General features: G+C 39.6%; 1 protein-coding gene across 1 annotated transcript in view; it reads right to left on the bottom strand.

Moving 5' to 3' along the window:
- Positions 1-391: 391 nt before the first annotated feature.
- UBE2E3 (ubiquitin conjugating enzyme E2 E3) overlaps positions 392-25338 on the bottom strand; it is a 56523-nt gene continuing 31576 nt past the window's right edge. Inside the window, exons 4-6 of the mRNA XM_015635170.3 lie at positions 5766-5898; positions 3942-4089; positions 392-2911 (exon numbers count right to left, since the gene is read on the bottom strand). Coding sequence (XP_015490656.1) covers positions 2814-2911; positions 3942-4089; positions 5766-5898 — 379 coding nt within the window. The 3' untranslated portion in view covers positions 392-2813. The remainder of the gene's footprint in view (positions 2912-3941; positions 4090-5765; positions 5899-25338) is intronic.

Below are 25338 nucleotides of genomic sequence, written 5' to 3' on the forward strand. Positions count from 1 at the left end.
AGAGCTCTTTATGCCAGATCATCATGGAGCCCAGTTCGGGCAGCTTCCCAGCCAGCTGCATGCAATCCCCTTTCAAATCCCAAAGACAACAGAAAAAGAAAAGCCCATCCAAAATGGAGGACATGTGCAGTATCTTCAGCTTTACACAAAAGTGTCATTTCAGTTCACTTTTCCCCAAATACAGAGCCCAATGATCGGTGATAATTTTCTATTCTATCTTCTTAAAACTGCGAAAGAGAATCAGTGCCATTCTTTGGTAGCATGCAGTATTCATCCCAACACTGCCAGGAAGAAAAGAGTTTGAAACACCAGATGCTCTTTGCAACCAGTGCTTTGGATATATTTCCAGCAAGGGTTTTTCTTCCCTCCCCACGAAAACAGACACACATTCTCATTTAACAACTAATTGATTTATTTAACAATACAAATTTCCTTCTACTGCATGGTTTAGCAGAGAGAACTTGAGAAACAAAATTAGCTTCTTTTCTTTTTCTTTTAAAGTTTAAATGTTTACACAAAAACAACCTTTACTTCAGTAAATATAAAATTTACACACAAAAAAAATCTACATTAAAAAATAACAGAATCATGACAAACCAACAAAAAAAAAAAAAAAAAAGAGGATGGGAATTCAGTGTAAAGGATCCAATTGCAAGGAAGGCAAGATGGGGCAACACTAACAAGGCATCCCATTTGTACACCTAGGTACCTGAAGTTGTAGGTACAATACAAACCCAAAATACATTAAAATTAGAATTAAAACCTGTATTTTTATACCATAATATTTTATGATATAAATATCTGTAAATTCTGTAGGCAGTTAATGTGTGAGCTCCACAGTTTGCTCTCCACTGGAAGGTCACTGGAGTGGTGTACGAGCACCGTGTGGCCCACGAGTGCACTAATGGTCAGCAGGGAGCAGACTTCAGACGCGCAGCCCGGACGTGAGAGCCCCTTGTTCCTTTGCCAATCTGTGCTATTTCTCACACATCCAATGACATGACGAGAAATTCCGGTCACCTTCAGCAGTGATTTCCAGCACTTCATCTCCTGGCATTAGTCTGTTACCTGACTTAGGCATATTCACCTGCCAGATCCTGTTTCTCATTCCCTTTTGCACTTTTTAACCTGAACTCTAAAGCTATCTTGTAGCTACCAAGAGAGACTGGCTTCTAGGTTGAGATATTTGGGATACACAGTTCTTCAAGCCACCTTCAGGCATCTGTAGAAATATTTAAAGTAAGGTGGACAATTCATGGTCAAAGGTTGTGTGATACAAAAACCAGGGACCTGTATAGTAATGGTTAACTTTAGATCTAAATCTTTAGCATTTTTTGTATTGCTTTAATATTTAAACTTAACATTCAGTTTTCAAATATTAAGTGAGCAGAGCATCTTGTTGATGGAAGTGCTATATTATCTCTGAAAATACCAGGTAGTAAGGGAGACTGTAAAATTTAAAATTAAGTGTAATTTTAAAAATCATTTAAAGGAATCAAGTGTCTTTTTTTTTATATATAATCAATATTGTGACTGGCAAACTATAAAAGCTTAAATTATAAAACTATTAGTGACTCTACCTTTTAAACTGTATGTACTATAAAGCTGTATTTTTGTACTTACAGATGTTACAAAATTTCCAAGGCAGAAAATGAAGGGGGGAAAAGGTAGTCTAAAATAATTTACAGATTTCATTTTTACTAAGAAAGGTTATTTTCCCCACTACTGTTTTTATGTCATATAAATCTGATTAAGTTTATTGTACTCCTCTCTTTTCTGGGTAGATGATACAGTGTTCAATCATGCTTTGGAAGACCTTTTTCAATGGATAACTCAGTTCTCTAGGTCAGCAAGTCCAACTTGCTTTACTCAGAAACAAAAGCACCAGACTATCTCTAACTTCGTCTTCCTCCTGAAAAAAACCTTTGTAGCAAGACTGAGGCAGCCTGTTCTGAGAGCAGGACTGGCCCTGGAGCAACCAGCTACGTTAACTTCTGGAGTAAGCATATGAAATGTGATCATTTCAACTTGAGAAAGAGCTGAAAAGTATTAAATTTCAGAAAAATTTAGAAATTTCACTTGTTCTGTTAAAAACAAAACAGGGAAAACTTAAACAATCCACAGGTGTGCATTAAACATTTAATAGCAAGCCTTTGCTTATGTATATTAATTTAAAAATTATCCACAGGGATCTGTGATACATTGGCCTTGCCTTGTTACTATAATTAAATTTATTAAAATATTAATTTAAAATAGGAAAACAAAGAAACTACTCCGTGGGGAACATGTTTATTGTGTTTGAGATGATACACTGGGTGCTCTCTGAGCTACAAAGGGAAAAAGGAAATCCTTTCATTACAAACTGACAAAGGTAAAAGTTAGAACAGTTTTCACAACAGCATGTACCACATATTGGAAATAGATCTGGGTTTAATACAAATGACATAATTCCTAGTAATCTACAGCTACCTTTAATAACTTCATACAGATAATGAATTAGGCTAAAATGCACTATAATATTTGGTTGACTTCAGGAACAGTATCCTTAGTACATCACAAAATACATTTTGATATCCCAAAGAAGCAAGACTTGCAAGTAGGCATTTTAAACATAACTAATCTACAGCTACAAACTTCTACTCTTGATAGCATTTACCTTTTTGGGGGGCAGTATCCCAGTCTTCAAAAGGATAAAAGCAGAGTAGAATCAGTATAACATATACACAGAAGTCCGTATTGTAAAGGCTATAAAGATTTGTTGCACACTGCAAAGTTGCCTTCTGCACCTTCACACTGCACAAGTAGTTTGTCATTTATGTTGCATATCTCTTGGTCCACTGTCTGGCTATCCTGTCATGTTCTGCTCTGTTGGTCAGGTATTGAGTGGCTATGCTTCCAACCAGAGGGTCAGCTGCAAAAGGCAGGAGAAAATGCATCAGAATTCATCCCACAGGTAACAAAAATCCCCAAGCAAAAACACATTTTAAAACGCAGCATTTGTTCCAAAATATAGTTTAGATCAGAAATACAGTGGAGCTCTTATCATAATAAGACATTTCTGGGAAAGCACACATGGACAAAGCACAACAAGCAGAAAAAGAAAACAGGAAAATCTACTGTGGTTATCTGCATATGAATGACTCTTGCCTCAGGCAGGTGCTCCGCTTTCACCCTTTGGGGTGCAGGAGACATTCAGCAACTGCTTCGTGGCACCCACTGTCAGGGAGGTGCACAGGACCAGTGTGACTTCGAACATTAGGGCTGCAGAACACACCCAGGGGAGCTGCTTCAGGAGTCATCAAGCCTTTGTAGCTAAGAGACCGATCCACTTCTCCCTGTGACCACTTTCTGTACATGGATGGGACGGTCCCTTAGCGCTATTGCTCAGTTCCTGCCCTGACCGCAGGCAATTAGCATCCATTGCCTAATGACACTGCTCACACAGATGTTGCTGAGAATCTGTACTGCTTCCAGTGGAGTTCCTCCCCTCTCCACAGGATCAAGGAAGTTTCTTTGGAATGGGGTGTTCTTTCTGAAATCACCTCCTTCACATTTGCAAGGCTAGACCTTTCAACTGCTGTAGTAAGAGACTTCCTCCCCCTTCCAACATGCAGGATTTGTAACTCAGGAAAATATTTCTCCTTTCCTGGACTGAACGCTCATTTGCTGGACCTTCTTCAATACAGACCTTCGATGACATCAGTTTATTTCCCCCATCATACCATGGAAAAAAAACGACTTAGTGCTATTTACTTTCTACTGTGTCACAGGAGTGAAAAACACTATTAAAAGTGGGACCACATCCAACCTGGAGTGCTCCATCGCAAATTTAAAAAGTATTAAATGTTATTTGACCTGCATGCAATCAAATATGCAAATTACATTCTGTGGCAACTAAGTCAAACAACTGAGAGTCTCTCAGTGAACTATCAGCTCCTCACCTGGGTTGCAGTCTGTCAGAAGAGAACAAATAGACAGCAGAACCTTTGAAATAGTCAAAGCAGGGCTCCAGTTGTCTTTCAGGATATCCAGACAGATGACTCCCTGACTGTTGATGTTGCAGTGATAAATTCTGGTGCGGAAAGTAACCTGGAATGACAGTGTAAGAGACAGAGAGTCATTCAGTGCTGCCCAGGGATGGTGCCCCTTGGCTCTGAGCAGCCTGTGGGACTCCTAGTTCTGCAGAGCTTCTGCAGAGGCAGCTCCTCTCTGCTTGGCTTCCAAACCACAATTGTTTAACAGAAGAGTGACTATTTTCTGTAGCTAGGGCTGCCTTTAGAACTTACCAGGGTGAGATTAGGGGCATGAACTGCTTTCACACAGGCTCTCTGTATGGTACCCACAAAAATTAGGACCTACTTTATGGTATGGTAGCTATTTAATGAACATACCACGTGCCAAGGAACATTCTAATTACAAATATAACTTTACTGTGGTTTCTGAAGGTGAAGCACTACACAGAATTTGTCTGCATGTGCAGTATTAGTTGATTTTTTTCTTTCTTTCAACAGCCTAAATACAGACCATGAAAATTAGTCTTGTTAAATGAACAATGAAATCTTTGTCCTTACCCTTCATTAGGCAGAATATATTATGCAGCTAAAACAATGCTATTACACTAACTAAATCCATCCTTGTTTTCAAATTATTTCAGACTAATATTAATAGAATGTGTGAACATTCTGCACAAATAAGAAATGAGAAATATGTAACTTTAATTACACAAAACACAAGAAAATATGGAAACTTTTTCATACTGATGTGGGGGGAGTAGAATCCACAATGTATCCTGAAAATTCAAAAACTATTACGGTCTAAAAAAATCTACAATATTTGAATGAGGAATTTGTCTAAAGCTGTGCATCACTTCAGCATAACATTCTTAACTCAGAACATATTAAATGAAGGTATTAGATTTATAGCAACAAAGTTATAGCCCCCAGTTATAGCTGTAAGTCAGAGAATGTTGTGTGGTAGAATGTATTCAGTTGCAGTATTCACAGTACTCAGTGAGAATTTTGCAGCGTCTTTTCTGGTGACTTGGTCAAGAGTTGTAATTTGGCAGTAAGACAGGGGAAAAGGGAATGACCTTTAAATTCTTTCATATTCATTAATACATTACAATTTAGTAAGTGTCCATATTATTTCTGAGCCAGAAATGGATATTTTAATTTAAGCTAAGATTAGTTTAATTTAATTAAAATGAGCTTTTTCTCAAAAACATTATCAAACAAGATCACTGATTTTAGCAGTAGTAAATAGATATTTTAAAATAATGGAAATTCATCACACTAATTTTTCCAATTTTAATATACACAATATCACAATATAACAGTCCAGTTTTCTATGTGAACTTATTTTAGCTTTTTCTTATTTTGCTAAAAAATACATGATACTATTTAATATAGAATCTGGCTTGTAAAAGAAAATACTATTATACATACATTTTAGTAGCTAGAACAAGAAGAAGGAAACATAACAAAGTCTTGTGCTGTCTTCTACTAGTACTAAAATTACTTGAATTTTACCTCTTGATCAGAATTATGATCTCATCACTTGGTGATGTTTGGAAATCAGTACTGACTGTGGTATTCAAGAAGTAAATTAGAGAGGATTTTTCTGACACTGCAAGCCACGATTTTGGACCTTGTAGTTTTCAAGAGACCATAAACAACTTTGATATTCAGAAAGTGACGAGCACTCACTACACGCTGCATTCTTCTCATGTGAAAAAATGGTAAGCACAATAAAAACCTTACCCTTACCTTTGGTGGCTTGAATGGATAGTCAGATGAAAATGTGATATCCAAGAAGAAAACACCTCCTTCATATACAGAACCTGGAGGTCCAAGTATAGTGGATCTCCATTCATAAATGTTATCTCCTTTAGGACCGGCACTGTGTAAAGAAAAAAGAGGAGAGGGGAAGAAAGAGTCAGATATACCTCTGAGGGGGGCATTTTATGTATTTCCTTCAGCATTCATTTTATTTAATAAAAACTCTTTGACTATTTTTAACACCTGCCCAATTTCCAGCTGATTTCAATGGACTCGGTGTTTTAAACTGGCACAACAGCTGGGTACTCTGCTGTTCCTTTGGAGAAACTGCAATGAAACAGAATGATGATGAACTACTGTTTTTTCACTGTCCAAAACATATCCCCAGATCTATTTTCTTGAGTATGCCATTGCTCTGAGGTTCTATATCACACTTTCATCACCCTTTTACATCACCCTTTCAATGCCATCATATTCATACACAAAAGGAGTTTTACATCTTGACCACATTCATCTTCTCCAAGCATTTAACAGATCACACCTTCATAAGAAATGTGGCTTTCTAGGATATTGATACACATTTATTGCTGCTTGTTTCATAGGTAAGAGTGAAATGTTACACCCTTGAGCAGCAAAACTAGGGAAAGGAGAGAGAATCAAGTATCATGGAATTGAGCTTCTTGCAGCACTGTCATTCCAAATAACTGTTTTCTTCAGGATATATTCGTGTTATGCCTCTGGGCAACTGGCAATGAGACAACGAGCCAAAAAGACTTTATTTTAAGAAGTACAATACTGAATGCATTTCTCACTTGGGGAAGGGTTACTGCATAATTAATTATTAAAGGTTTGAAAAAATGGATAATGAACCAGCATTTTCTCAACTACTGAGCTATCATTAATGCTATTACCACACAGTAACCATCTAACCTCAGAACCTCCTCAGAAACAACCCTAACCAAACAATAAACCCTTACCCACCCCTCCCCCCCAAAAAAACCCAAAAAACACCAGCAAAAAAATCAAATCTTTAGCAAGTCTGGAAAAAAAATTAGCCTAACCTTCCACAAAGGGTCCTGAATCTGCCCTGCTGAGAGCAAAACTTACTGAACTGACTGCTGTGGAGAGCAACAGCACTGAGCTCACGCAGACACAGTGGACTGATCACATCTGTGCAGGTAAGTCAGCAGCACAGCACTGTGAACGATCCTTTCAGTTCTCCCCACCTGGGCACTTTCCCAGGCACCCCCTCCATTTCCCAGGCATGCTGAAGCACCCCACCTTTCTCCCTCTGTGGTGGCCAGGAACAGGCCCCAAGGACTGTCACACGTGATTGCACACACAGCAAGGGACAGGCCATGGCACCACACCACACTGCTGCCTGGGAATTTGTGGTTTCTGGAACTGCTCAACACACAGAGGAGCTCCCTACAAATGTAAAGGCTCTTCCTATGTCATGTTACCCCATGTAGCTGTCATACATATGTTTGCAGTCTGTAACACAGCATGTTGGACATTCATCCTTACTGTGTAGTCAAACGTGGAGATGCTCATCAGAGACAAGGAATATGAGCAGTCTGCACTATGGATTTGCAATCCCCACATGAAAAATTTAGCTATTTTTACATTAAGATCATATTGATAAATTTCATGGTTGATCATGAGTTATGTTTATTTCGATTCATAATTTTCCAAGGCGTTTTTTATTTCATAGACATTTTATATACCAAATGTTGCAGTACTTTCATAAACAGGACAAAATAATCATGGAGTTTGGATGACATCCTATTTAATTAAAAACAAAAAAAAATATCTTTATGAAGCTGTAGCTATTTTCCTGTTGCCAAAATGAAAGTAGGTAACAAGAGAATGCTGGCCTCCAGAGCACAGATAGGTTAAAAAAACCCTACAAGTGCTGTCAAAAATCAAGTTTGGGTCTAAAATCTTACTTTATACTTGCAATGCATGCACAAAAGTGGAAGGAAAATACTAGATACATTTTAAAGAAAAAAAAAAGGGAAATCTAGAAGCAAACAGGTCCATTTTTGGTAATGCAATGAACTATTTGTACCTTCAGTCACTCCAGAAGATAGTTTTATTCATGCTCCCTAAAAAGCAATTAGTGTAAGAAATGAAAATATTGGGGCAATAATGACAATATTTAAAACCCACATAGGCCACTGAAATGTTTCAATTAATTCTTGTCATTCATCAAGCTTACAGCTAATTAGTATTGTGCTTGAAAACCAGATTTCTGTAGAGCAAATCAATTTCAGCATGTCCTAATGACTGTTTTATAGTTTAATGCAGAGGTTAGTGCTCTTGCCCTGCAAGTCAGGTACCTTTCTTTCATATACCTCCAACAGCTGGATTCAATTCAATCAAATTAATGAAATGAATGTATCAAATCAGTGACATGTTTCAGCCAATGAATCAGGCACAATTAAGTGCAGCACCAGTCCAGGGTCAAACTCTCTGGTAATCCCTTACCGAGTCAGAGCTCGGGTATCCAGCTCAGGGTATCCATGAGCTGGTAGCCACAAGCCCAGTGCCATGGCCCTCTGCCTCTTACCATCTGCTCTTCTCCTCCATGCTGCCACCAGCAATACAGAAAAAGATTGGGATATAACACAAGAAGGGCTGCGAGACCCTAACCTTGTAACAGAAGAAAATGTTACGCTTGAAATCCATCCTAACTGCTGAGGAAAGATCACTGCAGTGTCAACAGAAACACAGAGCTGCAACAGTAACTGTGCTTAGGAGGATATTTTAAAATGTTAAATCATTATATCTGATTGAGATTTGTTAATTTATTACTTAACAGCTGAAGCTGTGTATTACTTCCAGTGGTGGCAAAGATACCCCTGCTTTACTAGCAGCCTAAAAATCCCTGCAATTGCTACATTATTGGTTTGAGGAGACACAAGACTACAGACCAGAGTCAGAACATCTCACTTGGCTTTGGCAACCTGTGTATTTCCACTGGGAATCATCCTCAGCCAGCCATACTCCACTTCTGTCTCCTGTATACATGCCAAAGTAATCTTTTTGGGAAGCAAACAAACCCACTTTCTCTACGACTCAGCAGAAGACAGCAGACCCATTCCTGGCAGTGGCAGCCCCTGCAGTGATTTCCAGAAGAACAGGACAGTGGGGCTCCACTCACTTGGCTGTCTGCAGCCAAGGGCACAGGTCCTCAGGCCACAGATGCCTCAGGCCACACCTCGCTCTGTCCCCGCTGCCAGCAGTGCTGGAGCCTGCTGGAGGCACTGCCTTCAGCTGCCCTCAGTGCAGAGCATCACTCAGGGCTGCAGAAAGACACGGGGAAGGAACTGCTTCTCCATTCCCAGAGAACAGCAAAAAACCCAGGCTGAAAGGTGGGAGTAAGGAAGCTTTGCTCTGTCCATAATTTTCTATTGAAAATATTTTCTATTGACACTTCATATTGATACAACCAGATAGAAATGCTGTCCTCCTCCTGGGCACTAAGGAGGCTGGCACAGGAGGCCTTCCAGCTGTCCCTGAGCTCTTCATTCCCAGAAGCTCTCCAGGTGCTCAAGACACTTTCCTACTGCAAGCATCTCATCTAAAACCCTGAGAACTGCGATGAGTGACAGCCTAGGGCTGTTTCTTGCTGTCTGCCACACTGGACAGAACACCCTGGGCACAGCTTTACAATGGGAAACTTCCATGGTTTTCTTCCCCTTCTCTATTCACCACTGACAGACCCAGCTCCTTACAACTTCCCACATGGATTCCATACAGACAAAAATTCCTCCTCTATCCAGTCTCTTAAAACACAAAATCTTGATGGAGCAACAGTTCTGATGACAACTTCTGTGTTTTGGCTACAGAGCATACAAGTGCAGTCCACTGCTAAGAGCCTGCTGTCCTCCTGAATTAGCTTCAGAACATCACAAATTCACTGAAGGCACCAATACTTCATTCTCAATAAAAAAATCTACTTGATGAGTATTTTACAATATGGGCTAAAAAAAATTCAGATAAAATAACAAAACAATTTAATTGAAATGACAAAATATTTGCAAAATTAGCAGGTTTACTTCATACATTAAAGATGGATTTTTTTTTTAAAAAAAATTAGAGTTAACTGGCTGCATCTGCTTCCTAAGAAAATATTCATTCTGCCACTTCACTGAGGGATATATACCTGATTCAGACAAGACAAAGGATTTATAACCAAAGCCAAGCTAGTCCACTGAGCTGATTAATTTACAAGTGTGACTTCAGATGGTGAATTTGAAAAGACCTGAAGTTAAACGTGAGGGGTCCATGGGTTCACACCAGGTCTTTTAAACCTAACTCTGCTGAACCCTGGCTCTCAAGTTTCCCAAAGATGAAGAACAGTTTTTTCAGCACAATGTTAAGAGCATTCATGTGAATGCAGCAGCATTCACACCAGCAAGAAGCCTGATGCAGTGGCTACAGAAATCCAAGTTCAGCTTTTGTTACAATTTATTAAATCAAAATGCATTGAAGCTGCCCTTTTGGAACTAAATGCAGGAACTAAAACCAGGATAAGAAACTAGGACAAGAAATTTCTAATCTACATGATGCTGGTAGCATTTTGCTTTCTGTACTTGCTAAACGCACCGCTCTCAACAGCACTCCTCTAAAACACAGGGCTCCAAATTTGGCGACAGAAGCAACTTCATAGTACTGAGACTGTGCTGACTGAGAAGAAAAAGGATGAAGGAAAATGTAATTTGGCTAGATTTGATGTTAACTCTGTGTTATGCTTTATTGTGATATAGAATACGGGTCTGCAATAGCATACAACTTGTGTGCTTGTTTTTAGGAAGCTTCCAACAGTGAAGTCTGTCAGACTCTAAAAGTCTTATAAGAAATGTCATTGATATCATAAAACTAAAGGTACTGGTCTACACCTCAACAAAACCACCAGGGTGCCTATATGGCACAGTTTTAAGTGCTAGAATATTTTCTCACGTTCTCCTCTCAAAGGCTCCACCCTCAGGTGTGATATCTGAGCAGGCAGAATCAGAGCTGTAAGGCTAGGAAAGAGCTCTACTGATCATAACAAAGGCAGCAGCTAGCAAACCAAATGGGGCACCTAGGGTGAGAATAACATAAGGAAAGACCTCTCTCCATCCTTCCCAAACTTTTGTTTCAAAATGAGATTCAGCAAAAGTAAAACTCTTGGAAGTTCTTCACAGACTGCTCAGCCACAACCCTTTTACTATGTAATTTTTACAGCAGTGTAAGTGAAGACAGTGCTTTAAGAGAGGAATAAGACATCTCTTTTGATTTTTCTTATTTCAACTGAAGATGCTAAGTAAAGACAGAAAAATGCCCTCAAGCATGTTCTACAGTTTTGTGCTTGAATAATCCACTTCATAATTCTACAGCATAGTGAAGTTCTGCAAAATCCTCAACACAGCTTTGGAAATCGACTTTATTTTTTTGGAAATTGAAATCTTGCAGGAAGAAAGGTACTCAGGATGTTACCAGCACAAAAGGCTGTGGTTTGGACACCACTGTCTCAGCTAAAGCTGTTGGATGATCTAGTTCAGTGTGACACAACAAGATCTAAAGGGGCTGTGATAGATCCCACCAGCATATACAATTTAGGCAAATACATAAACCCCATCTGTAGGGAGTCTGTCTGCTTCACCATCTCAGCTTCTGAACTTGATGAACTCATTTCCAGCAGAAGAAAAATGCCTCAGGCTCAGATAACTTCAACTTATTACAGAGGTGGAGATTCATATTTACCATGCAGGATACGTTGTGGATGCTGATGTTTGCCCCTCAGACTACCCAGACAATCAGGGTAGAGAGGAGAATGACCGCAGTGCATGGAACATCTAAATACTCCCTAACACCAACATTTTCCATCTCCTTCTGGTGATATCTACTTTTCACCAACAGCACGGGGAGCTTGGCTCCTAACTCAAGCCACTAAGCTCAGCACTTGAGAAAATCCTCCTCACCCCTCCATGCAGTGAGAAAGTGAGTGAAAAAAGAGCTAGACAAGCATATCTTGTAGCACACTACCTTTTGATCTAGCTACAGATACACACTGTCATGCCGCTGGTAATTAAAGAACAAAAAATAATCTCACAAGCAATCAAAGGATCTCTATCTGGTCCGAGCTGTCTGAGTTACTGAGTTGCTCAGTGAGGCCTGGAGAGAGCACAAATAACTTACCAGTAGTTATGTTTTAATGTTAAGCATGGGAATAGAAAATGCTCCAAATATTGTCTTGCTTTGATATTCTCAACATTTCTAAGAAAATTTGTCCATTATCTTTTTTTTTAAGTTCTCTTTTCCAAGTGTGGAGGCACTCTTGTGGTTTTGGTTATAGAGTGCAAGAATGGAAATGAACATTAATTAAAAGGCATATGTTTGTGGGTGGCTTTCAGTTCTGTGACCTGTGACAAGCACAGATAACAATTTCCATTTTCTTCATTTTTCAATGCCTTGTTTACAAGGCTCTCTGCAGTGCTTATTCTCAGCATTGATATAATCAGTGCCAGTGCCTAAGCACCTCTACTTACAGAATCTGGGTACTACATCCTATAGACACTGAAAGCATTCTGATTTCACTGGCAAGAGCTACAAGTATAGCCCTAATTTTAGGATTACAACATTTTTCTAAGGTTGGACACATGAGGGCTGTCTATAGCAATGTATCAAAACCATGCAGAAAACACGTTTTGATAAGGTGCTCACCACTATAAAGGTTTGTACAGTATGTGCAATTTTTCACAAAGAAAAAGTTTCAGTCTATTGTGTTCTTTATGTAGCTACAATTGTTTTTATTTTACCTGCCACTGAACTACCTGCTACATTTGTTTCCTGGAAAAGGTTATTTACTGCTTCTAGCAGATCCACAGAAACTCTGTGGAACTGAGGATAAAAGGATCTAGTTTTGTGTACAAATCTTTCCTTCTGTTACTTCCCTAAAGTCTACCATGTCCATGGGATTGAAAACTAGAAATTAGAATTAAAAAAGAAAAACAACAGACCTATTTTTACCTCATTGAATCCCCTGATAATTCAGCTGGTTGTAAAGCAGTGCAGGACTTGTGCCCAAGGACATGGTTCAATGCAAAGCAAGCACAACTTGAGAGCTCCTCAAAAGCAGTATGGCTACTCCAGGCAAAGCGCTGATCCAGCCTGAACTAACTTGGCCAAACCATACACTTTCAAAAACCACCAATGGATTATTAGCTTTATGCTTAATCAGGTGTCATTTTACCTCCTGCAGCCAGAGTAGGGCAGTCACTTGCTCTGGCATAGAAATGTAACCATGTGGCTGTGTTACAGTGTACCATCAGGGGGTCTCTACATCACTGCACATCTGCTTTAATCGCCCTGAAGGAAGAGATGTGTTTTAGACCAGCAGAAACTCCAGTGCTAAACTTGCCATTAGTAGAAGAATATACACTGTTGTTACCAAAGAAAGCTAAGTAACAAATCACTTGCTAATTCCATCAAAGCTGTAATATGTAGAAAACCCAAGCAATGTATTTTGGAAAGCTGACAGTTTTTCCACTGCCTAAAGCCCCATTAAATTGGTTCGTTGCTACAATAGCTTTAGATTACTTTCCTCCTTGTGTTCCTGCTAGTTCCTAGGGCCTTTCTCGCTGCTGTTAGAAGTTTGAGCAGGTCCTTTCCATCTTCCAGAACAACCCTAGCCAATTATGGAGGCAGAATTCCTGTAATTTTTCTTTTGAAAAAATAACTAAATACCAGAACAGTTTGCTAAATTACAACAAATATTAAGAAATACTTAATTTAAACCACGTAACAAAACACATCAGATTGTCTATGTCTGTGCTCTTGACAGAGGAGTTGTACCCAGGCAATACACAAAAATTTTACCAAACAAAAAATGCTTGGGGTTACCATGTGGACTAGCTGAACTGAAAGTAGTTACCTGTTTTAAAGGGGCATGAATCTGATTAGGAAATCTGAACACAGAAATCTCGGGACTCACAGGCATGGAGAAGTTTTAGATAAATCAAATGTTCAGCAGGAACTGACTTGAAATTGAAGTCCCTCTCCTATGCCTACACTGGAGAAATTATCCGTACTATCTAATAAAATACAGAATAGGACAGTTAGTAAAGGGAAACACTTCCTGATACTCTGCCATGTGTTCACAACAACAAAGTTTTAATTTAGCATAAAGTAAAAGACAAGCTCCCTTTCATCAGTGTTGAAATAGCAGTAGTACTAGTGTCAAAACACTATTTTCCAGCTGTTGATATAAAGCTCAATTTGTACTAGGGCCAAACCACTGTTGAGAAATTTATCTAACAGGTACACAGTTCCTATTTTCCTTCCACTCAAAATTACCGATGAACCTGGGTTTAGCAAACATGGAAAATTTTGCCTTTCTTCTAGGAGAGAGGTTCCTTCTCAACTCCCTATAACACAAACAAAACTCATTTGGGATACATGCATATTTGCTCTTCAATATGTTTAGCCTCCATACTGACTTGAGCAATTCACACTGAAAGAATCACTTGGTACCTGAGAAATTGTGGAGCCTTAGTTTAAGGTGTCCACCCACAAATACATCCAGAAAATGTATCCTGTGGAGTCTGGCTACAATATAAATCTCCCAAATCCCAGAGCATCACCTTACCCACTAGATGGAGATGACATTATCAGTAAGTCATTCAGTTGTTCTGGGGCATTCACATGTTTCAAGTATCAGCCACTTCCACCTCCACTGAAAAATCTTCATGTCACAAGATAAACAACACTGAGAAATCCAGTTTAGGATTTTCTACCAACATTTTCAATGACACTTTTAATGTCAACAGAGAGAAAAACTTATTATTCCAAAAATCCCTTATGCGCACCCTTCAGATGGACGAAGAAAGAACAGTTTAAACAATTTCACTAAAAGACCTAATTAAACTAAAAATACAACTGGCTTTAAGAATGTGGTAAACTTATAAATACTCATTCCTAAGAACAATAGATGGACAATTTTTGACAGACTAAGCCTGCAAGTTAACTAAGCTGTTCAAATGAAATCCCCAGCTATGAACCTACACTAAATACTTAAACATCAGGCAATTCCAAATGTATTAAATATGTGACCAATGTATTAAAAAAAACCTTTTAACACTCTGCAGATCATGTTTTGTTTTCTAAGGAATGTACCTTCATCCAAAAATTGAAAGGAACACTTATGAACAGTGTTTTTCAAGACAGAAAGTACATTGGTGAATTAAAGAATCAGCACCATCTGACAATTGAAGCCTCAAGGCAGACTCTGTGATTAAACTTGTGAACAGCGTTAATGTTGTGGAAAAATTTGATTCTAATATCATAAAAGGATAAAGTGCAATTTATAGAACACGATTTATTCAGGTACTTCATGAAGGACTAGGAAAGAGAAAATTGCTGAGAAGTCACCTTCACTGAAATGTGTGAGTATCCACTTCTCAACAAGATGAACACCCAACATGCCTGGTGCTCCCAGTGGAACCTCCCCTGCCTCCAGGATGTCCAGGACTGGGCTTCTCTAACACTTCACAACAACACAGCTAGAAGTTGCCTTTTCCCCCTCCTCTAAAAAATCAGCTTTCAACTTCAGCAAAGTTCCAGCTTGCCCACACAGAAATAAAGAAAAAACCAGTCAGAAAACCTTGCCTCCATTACCACACATTAACATTCTGAATAAGAAGCACCTACTTGGGGAGTTAATGACCTCTAATACATGCATATCAGCTCTGTACTTAGAGTTGTGTCATACTAACTTCCTGAATTGTTAACCTATAGCAAGCACTGAATATTTTCATTCAAAAGAAGTCTGTATTTTCAGCACCTAAGTTAGTTCTTGGTCCAGTCTTCCTAACCTTCTAGCAAAGGTTTTCTCCCAAATATAATTCTATTATTACTTTTAAATACTTTCTTCCTCTTGCCTCTGTCCATTTCGACATCAGACTGTACAACCTAACAGACCAGAAAATGCTGTGCCATAGCTCCATGTGTCAGATGCCTATCTTGAAGCCATTGAAGACTGATGCAAACCTTTGTAACTAGAAAAAGGCCATATTTCTCAAAAAAAAAAAAAAAGGGTTCATACACCAAGACCTCCTCCGCCTTGCATGCAATATGGACACCTTCTCAAGTCCAGCTCCTTTCCAAGCATGCTTGGGGTCACCACATGGACTAGCTGAACTGAAAGTAGTTACCTGTTTTAAAGGGGCATGAATCTGATTAGGAAAACTCAGGAACCTTGTTCAGCATGACAGTTCAATGTTCAGAAGGTTTGTCTTCAGTTATGCCTCCACACTGGCTAACAAAATTTCCTACATCGAGGGTTGACTAAATGAGGTTCTCAATTCTTTTCCTTTTTCCACTGAAGTGAATATTGGAACTCTGGCTATGAGCTTTAAACTCTGCTTAGAGCAAAATGATGACAAGCTTCACATTCTGTGCAGGGGATAAGTTTATCATTGTTGACAATTTTATATATCTGATTTATTGTTTGATATTAATTGCTCTGTGGTGCTGAGCAGGTTGAGAAGTAATCAGTGATTGCTGCCAAGACTCCTGGACGCAGCAGCTGGCCACAGACTGGCTCGGATGCCAGCACCAGCACAAGAACTGCTGCCATGGGGAGGAGGGCAAAAGTGAGGGCTGCAGCAGCTCAACCTGAACTGGCTTAACACGTGCTGGAATTATACTCTGTGTGTGCAATTCCAGAGCTACAGCAGGGATATGGCTCAGGATCCTCTCTCTGACACCACCCCACAATGTTCATTTAGTATGTGAGTTGTAGAGTGACCCAACATTATATGAGCATTAACCACCCCATACCAGGACAGGGCAGGCTCCATTTGGGTTCTGAAACATTAGCCCAACAATGTCCACTCTGCTAGTTAAATGAGTGCTTGGAGAGTTTCCAAATGAAAGCAGTTGAGGATAGGAATCTGCTTTGTATAATGCAGAACTGGAGACACAAGTAACACTTGGTACGGAGAATATATAAATGTAATTTGTGGATAAAAAGCTTTAAAACACTCTGGGAATACTAACTTTAGTTCCAAAAGCAGAGCAATTCAAAGGAATAGAGAAAGCATCATGCATACAAATACACAGAAATCAATGTCTGATATGAGTTCATTTTACTTCATAAAGGTGTACTACACTAAAGCAAAATGTGAAAATAATAATCATTTCAGGGGAAAGAAAGGTCAATAAACATCTGAGTAAAACAAGTCTCACCTAGTAAAAGATGTTTATTGAAAAGCCAGATCCAGCCCAACTATTGCTTTCTCTACCAATAATATTTTCATATTCAAAGCAAGTGTTCTCTGCATATGGGTATAACTACAGTGTAAGGAGCAGAGAATGTTTGGGTTAGCGCTGGGAATGGGGCTTTGTACCCTTCCTCTAAGGGAGCTGCCACTGCTCAGGACAAGCTAGAGAATTTGCAACCTCCATGGAATTCCGCTGTTGAGCTTGGACCACTGGTACCACTAGACTAAGATATGCTGGAACTCCATTGTAAGAAAAGTGATTTTCTCCCACAGCCCAGATTGGAGGCAGCTGTTGGAAAGTGGCAGTTTACTGCCTGCAGCCGGATACAGCAGCTCAGAGCTTGGGCAAATCAAACGCACATGGACAGCTCAGTCCTTCTCTCCAATAGCTCAGGTAGCTCCACCAGTTGCACCACATTCAGGAATTAGATACTGCTACGACAGACATGGAATGGCTGTGATCTTAAGAAAAAAAGGCTTGCACTCTGTATGGTTTTTATTTGAAGCTATAAGCATGATTTATCAGTGGAGAGAATAAGCTTAATGTCTACTGCAGCAAAATTCATCAGGTTATATACAAATTAAGTATAATCTCTTCCAACATGTCCTAATATTATATATTCACACATAATTCTACTTCCTTCATATTTTCAGTCAGTATAATTTAGTGAACACCATTAACTACACATTGGCTTACATTTGCAACCTAGGAAAAAAAAATTCTTTCTGTTAACAAATCTCAACAATGCTTTTTCTCTGCTGCAAATGCCTAATTTTTAAGTAGTGCATTACTTTAAAAATTAGCTTAAGACAGGCTGTCTGCTCATTGCACTTAATAGACTCAGAGCTGAAAAGATAAACATTTTTACTAGTAGTGAGTGTGCTGGGACTAACTGATGATGTTTGGACAGTAAAATATTTGTATAAAAAAAGAACCAGTAAATATATAATTTTGTTCTTAACCATTTTTACTGCAGATATCCAAGGAAAAATCAATTCTGTTTTACACAAAGAATAATGAACATGACAGGGCAATGACTTGATAAAAGTGACTGCACAGGTAAGGGGAAGAAGAGGGTACAGAAGAAAGTCTCCCAAGTCTCTGACAAGTAACCAAATCACCAGGTCTCAGCAACTCCCATTCAGTGCTTGAAGGTTTAAACAACTTCAGAAACCCCACAAACACTCCTTATCCTATAACCAGGTGGAGATAAGCGCTCCCAAGAGACAACTTACAAAACTAACTCAAATGGCAAGTTCTCTTTCTTCCTTAAATCTACCTTAATGAAACAAAAAAAAAAACCAAAAACCTGTGCCAGAAAATAACAATAGTAGTAGTAGTAGTAATAATAACAACAATAATGATAATAATAACAGAAGGATTAAGATATGGTCTGGCTCTGGGTCTCTTGCACCTGAGCACGCTACCTTAGTTCCCTGGAGCAGGTTGCCAGGTGCCAGCTCTGACAGCAGTGCCAAACCTCTCTGGCATTTTGGGCTGGGCAGGGGAGGTAACCAGCCAGTCATGCTCCAGCAACTCCCAGTTGTGGTGCAGCCCCTGGGGAGCACAGCAAGCTGGTGTGGGGCAGACTGGCACACTGGATCAGGCAGGGAAAGCCATAAAGAGCTCTTTGACAGATTTTTCCCTCTCCCCATCACACCAAGCAAATGCCAGGACAGAAGACAATCCTGCAATGGGAGAAATACTGGACATTTTTTTTTTGGTAGGAGTTAGTTTTCCGAAGGGTTACTCAGAGTTTTCAATAGCCCACTGATAATCTGTGAACACATATATCCAGCGTTTTGGAGTTATGCTTCATCTCACTCCTGTTCTCCCTTCACCACAAGCAGCAGTAGCTTTCACAGGGCAGGACTCCATAAGAACTGGAAGCTAATTACCAGATGTCTTGGAAACCTTTACAATCTGCACAACTTTATCCAGTTTCCAATGCTTAGCATTAGCTCTCTTGGAAGCTCTTCATCTTTATTTTTTGTAACAAATTTCAACAAAGCAGGAGTTCTTTGTTCTCTCCTAATAAAAAAACCTAAAATGTTAACGCTTCAGTGTGAAACTAATGAACTAAATGCACTTTTCTGGAGATCTGGGCAGACATACAGGCATTTTCAGATTTATGTGAAAACATATTAATTCTGGAAGAAGTCCTTTAGGCTGTGCTTTTAAAATAACTTCAGAACTACAAAAATGAATACAAACAACAGTTGTAAATTATCTACGTGTTTTGCCAAGCATATGGCCACTCAAGTGCTGCACTTATTGAGCATAATCTAAAATAAAATCTTATAGGGGGATGAAAAGAGCAGTGGACCAAGTCAGGCATTTACTTAGATGCAACAGCTTTGTCCACAACATTTTACTCCAAATAAATGCCAGATACACTCTGCATTGAGCGTTCAAGTCTGTAAGATGCAAGGATGGAAATTATTTTAAAATGTTTCCTCTTGGGGGATATAGTGAAAAAGATGAAGAGTTGGTTGACTATTTCTGTTCCTGCAGTACTGCTGACACAGGAGACCATCAGTTTGATGGTCTATTTCACAGGGATATGTACCAAGTAACTGGATGGATTTAGTACAAAGTGGGAATATAGACCCCAATATAGACCCCATTTACATGAATCATCCAGCTGGCAGAGTTGGGAGGGGTTTGAGATGCTGGTAGCATCTCTGTACGTGCAGCTGATTGCAAAGCAAATGTCTGACCATGCTCTGACTGTGCTAGGGAAGAGGACCCTCAACTACCTAGGGAATGTATCCTGTGCCGAGGAATGGGTGTCATACAGTTTTTTGGTAGCTGTACAGTGGGAATGTCCTGTTTAACATCAGATTTGCTTGATTTAAACCTCTTTGGACAGAAGAGTTTTCACCTTGGGCAAAACACCAAGACTGCTGAATGCCACCTGCTCTGGAAAGACTGTCATGACTAAAAGTGGAAGCAATACCTTCACTCTTTATTTTGTACAAATTCTACCCTGTGGATATTGTCAATTACATGCTATAGAAATTACTAACCTTTATCATGTATTTAGATGCATGCCTTTTAGATAATAAGCCTACAGTACTCTGTACTCCTTGAGGGTTGAAGGTCATCTGTTACAAGCATCATCTTGCCTCCTTCTCCAAAATACTAACTTGAGTACCTAAAATATGGTTCTCAGTAATGATATTCAAAAGCATTCAGAAACATCAAGTTTATAAGAACCGATGCTACAGAAGGAATGTCCCAAACTAAGTGACACCTAAAATCACAATCTTAAGCTGCTTTTTCAAGTAAACACTAGTACTCACTACAAAACCTCCGTGGCTAAAAGGAAGTGACAAACATAGAATTAGTAGCTGTGTTCACATGTGGATGACTATCCAGAAAGACTGGGGTGACATGAAGCTGCCCTTTTTGCAGGCACAGAATGACATGATCCCTCTGTTGCTGGTATGGCCACACTCCCAAGCAGCAAAACATGGAAATGACTGGCCCCATCTACTACATGTTACATCCTCTGTGCTTTTGGGAGAAAGGAAGCAAGAAACCTCATTATTCATTCAAGGCAGTGCTGCTCCTCAACTGCATGGCAGTGACGAACTTGAGGCTCGTGTGGGCTTCCACATGGGAGTCAAAAGTCTAACACTAAGGCAGCAACACTTTTTTTCCAATCAGACTAAAAGTAAAAAACTGTTTAGAATATATTCTATGAAGAGAAGTACTGCAAAATGCAGTACTATTCTCCTGCTGACAGTCACTGCTGAACTGATCTATCAGTCACTTCTGACTTTTTCTGTAAGCTTTCCTTGTCAGTCTTGGCAGCTGTCAGGAACCCATCCTAAGTTTTGTATATTTAAAGACAAAGAAAAGATTTACACCATTTTCCTCCTGGGCATTTGGCACCCCATGCTATCCTGAATGCCTTAAACACTTTTATGAGTCTTCTTTTTTTTAAATGTTAACAAATTTCAGTCGTTATAACAGCAATTTTATGAGTGTGGCTTTTTAAAAGATAGATCACCTCAATGCTCTGAAGTAGTCAATCTCTAGAGGCACTTTCACATGTCTCTCAAACACTTCAGAGCTTGCACCTCCCTTTCAAGATCTGCCCTGGAGAGACCTCCAGCACTTGGCATGACCTCATTAACCACTGACTCATCTGAGCCATGGAAGACATAGCAATCCATGTCTCATACAAGGCGCTAAACCACTCAAGGTATAAAGCCAGTGATTAGCAATATGAATTGGATCATGGTGATATATTTTTTGATGATACTTCTTTGTCTTCTTTCTGTTTTGAAAGCTTTATATATACTCTGCAGATTGGCATTTCTGTGCTTCTTGGATCAACTAAGTGGTTATGCCAAGCCTTCCTACGAACAAGAATTACATTAGTCACTTAAAAATCAACTGCCTACACAGTCATAAACTAATCCTCTCGGCTTAATTATATTGGAGCTACAAATCCTGACCAGACCTGCAGAGTGGTGAGGGGAGAACTTTGTGGAACTCTGAAAAGGGTGAATCTGCCAGGCTTTGGTGAGTCAGCACCATTGGGATGCCCCTTGGAGACCCTCCCCAGGCAGCAGGAATGGATCAGCATGGACCCACCTTGCAAATATCCCAGCCCTGAAAATCTCTAATGGTCCGAAGGTCAGGCTCTGCCCTCAAACCCAAATAAAAAGCCAGGAGGCAATTTTGCTGGCACTTCCAATAAAGTGCTGCCTAACAAACAGGCACAGGCTGGATTTTAGCTTCTGAATGATCTCTGGGCACAGCTCCAAGCAGCAGATCATAGAGTCAAGGAACAAGGTGAAGCAGGAATGGCTAAGGGTTGTATCTGAACAACATGGTACTTTTGATATGCCAAGCACAAATAATCTAAACATAGCTGTCTATCTGGCACCAGAAAGCAGCCAACAGAAAAATAAATCCCAGCTTTCAAGCACTGACTTCCTTCCAACTTTATCTACTTGTTTGACTAATTTTGACAAGTTGGTCCACAAAACTAATGTACCACTTCTGCAGACTGTATGTTTCCAGCCTCCTTATAGTTCAAATTTTCAAGCTCTTTACACCTTCCCACTCCACTCACAGCCTCCTCAACCTCCCTTCAGGGGTGCAGAAAAGAAGTATGTCTTCACTAAAAACTCAGCCAGCAGAGACGGACTGGGGTTCTCCCAGAATGTGCATACGTTTGCTCTACCTCTTCATCCATCTGGCTCAGCTGAATGCCTCCCATCTCTTCCTAAAGAGATCTTCTGCCCCTTCCTTGAACATGCCCCTAGTAATCCTTCTGTTACTCTTCTTACAGTGAAGGCAATCTTCATCCCATGAAGCCAAAATTCCTTTTTCTAGACAATCCCTCAGATTCAAGGAGGAAACATCAATTATAAATGACATAGTTATGTGCTTCCTATCTGTTGAAAATACATATCAGACACAAAGCAATACCAAAGTATCACTTACCATCACTGGTTCCAACTTGCTTGAATTCCTCACCTTACACTTGTACTCAAACTGGAGGAGTTTAATTTACAAAACTTTACTTCTGAGCATGCCGTACAACTAACAGCAACTAGAAACTAAAGGGTTTCTTTCTTCCTGAATTTCTAGTCAAATGACCCTCTTTTTTTGTGGTTGTGTGAGTCAACACACACAGCTGATTGAGGACAGCTGAAAAAAACCACAGCTGATATGCAAAGAGTAAATTTATTTTGTTACCTCGCTGGCTAGAGGATCCCAAAACCACATTGGGCTGCAGACACCCAAAATGAGGGCACAGGCACCGTCAGGCTCAGCCCAGTCCCAGGCAGAGCATCAGGGCTGCTGTTTGCACCCATTTATCAAAGGGCCACGCACCCATGGATTAACACCATGCTGTGATTTTCCTCTCTGCTTTTTATGATCTCTGTTTTGATCTCTCTCCCAAGACAGGGAACTCAAGCATGTCTGGGAGAGGGCCTCCAAGTTTCTGTAAACACTTGTGTTATCTCTACTTCTCAAACAGACAAAGGATAAACAGCAGTAGGCATGATATATGGTTTCCCACACTGTTATTATCCAGGCCTTGGCATTCCCAGCTGCAAGGTCACTTGATGGAATCTAGCATCCTCCTTGCCATTCTTCCGCTTTCAACTCTTCCCTCCCCCCACTGGCAAAATACTTCTTAACTGGTTTACCTCTGTTGCATAATATGAAAATAGTCATGTTTTTACTATAAATTAAGTCTCAAGAGGATGATACACTGCCTCTAGCTGTTTGCATCTTAATCTCAAAACTGTATCAATGCAAATCTGCTGCAGTTACCTGAAATACTTTGATCTGTTAACAGTGTTTATATTCCTCCTGTCAACATTTATTTTTCCTTAAAAATCTTTCTTTTTAATCTAGAAATATTTCAATAGTAAGGAATAAAAAAGGAAAAGGAAAATTGCAACAAAATATTAGAGGAGATGATTAAATATTCATGAACTAGGTAATGCGAAATTCAAAGTTACACATGACAACTTTAATTCTAAACTCTCCTATAAGTTCCTGACATTCCCTTTAACTATCTGACTGTACATACTGTCTTAAATTATTTTTCACAACTTCAGAGACACCACCTATTAGTAAGACAAGTATTTTGTACCTGCAACCTATACAGCAAACTGTCTATACCCAGCTTCCTGCCAGTCAAAATACCAAAATACCAGAGAACAGCTATGGCTCATACACCAAGCTGAGTTCACCACAAACATCCCTTGAGAGAATTATGAGGATGACAGTTCCACTGCTAAAAGGAATTACATGTTATACAACCATTAACTTTGATAAGGAAGAAAAAGTTTTGGAGAATAGCAGGGCCCTTTTGCTAGGAAAGACATCAAACTAATGCCAGCCAAAACTGGATGAATGAGGCAAATATACAAGAAATAAAATATTACAGGATGTACTAAGGGTACGTGAAAATAGGCAAAACCAGCATCCTCAATCCGAAAAACAAACCATACAGTACAGAACAGTTGCATGTACTGTTTTAGAGATACTGCAATTATTCTGTTTACCACAAAAATACATATGCACATTCAGATTTACAATGGTTTTACACTTGGGTATTTTTAAAATTATCCAAGCAGTAGCAGCAGCTGCATGCCTTCTGAGCTTAGTACTCCAAACCCTCATTTTTTGGTAAGAAAGCCTAAAAATGGTAAGACAAACAATTCTCTCATTTCTTCCCAGTCAGTTCTCAGCCAAATACGCTGAGAGTTTCCCTGCTTGCTCTCAGTCCCCTGACTGTGACATCTTGTACACTTACCATGCACAAGGCTGCTTCCCTGCCTCCGCTTTCTTTCAGCTACATGACACTGATGTTAATTTTCTGAAACTTCTATTTAAATTAGAGCTTGAGATGATACATGGTAATACTCAAATATTCACAAAAAAAAGACAAAGGATTGAATAATTTATTCTGCAGACCCCCCCATCTGTGAGAATGGTTTTCATCTGTAAAGACATTATCTCATCCATCCTCTATCTCAATAATAAAACTGTAAACAGTCTTTTTTTTATCACACAACAGAAACATTTTATTTCTTTTGACTTAGTTTTCTCAAATACTTTATTTTTACTTTAGCTGAGGACTTAGATTCAAAACATAGCTGCATTACTGAAGAAGACAAAAAAATTATTCCAGCAGCAGCACATCTGAACTAAACCAGCTCTCCCTGAAGGACAAGAAAGATCTTCACCTGCCTGAGGCTGGATATCCCAGTCCTGCAGCACAGACACCCACAGGAGACACACTGGCAAAAGCACACACAACACACAAAACCTACAGAAACGTTCTCAGGAATTTCTGCACAGCTACCGAATTATGACTGGATCCTTCAAGAATGATCAGGCTTCAGCAGCAGAAACACGCTACCAGAGTAAGGAGGAAAGAGCAGCAGGAAAACTCCACCAGTGTGTGGTGCACACAAATAATATGGAAAAAAATATTAAAGTTGCTTTTCCCAAAATTCACCTCAGTGCCACACTCAGCTCTGGGAATGAACATATGATACACCAGGGCTGGAGGGAGGCAGGAACAGGCCTTGTTCATTATGACTCCATGAATGAAGTCTGGAAACAAGCCAGCTGAGTGTTGCATCAATCCATTTCCCTGCCTGGCATAAGACAGGTAATGCTGAGAAGTTAAATCTATCTGTATGGTGTTTATTGGTCTCTGGTCTGTGCCCCATTCTGTAACTGAGAGGTATTTTCCAGGTCAAATGCCACCTGCAGACTTCAACAGGTCCCACCGGTG

The sequence above is a fragment of the Parus major genome, chromosome 7 (assembly GCF_001522545.3).
Source record: "Parus major isolate Abel chromosome 7, Parus_major1.1, whole genome shotgun sequence".
Classification (NCBI taxonomy): Eukaryota; Metazoa; Chordata; class Aves; order Passeriformes; family Paridae; genus Parus; species Parus major.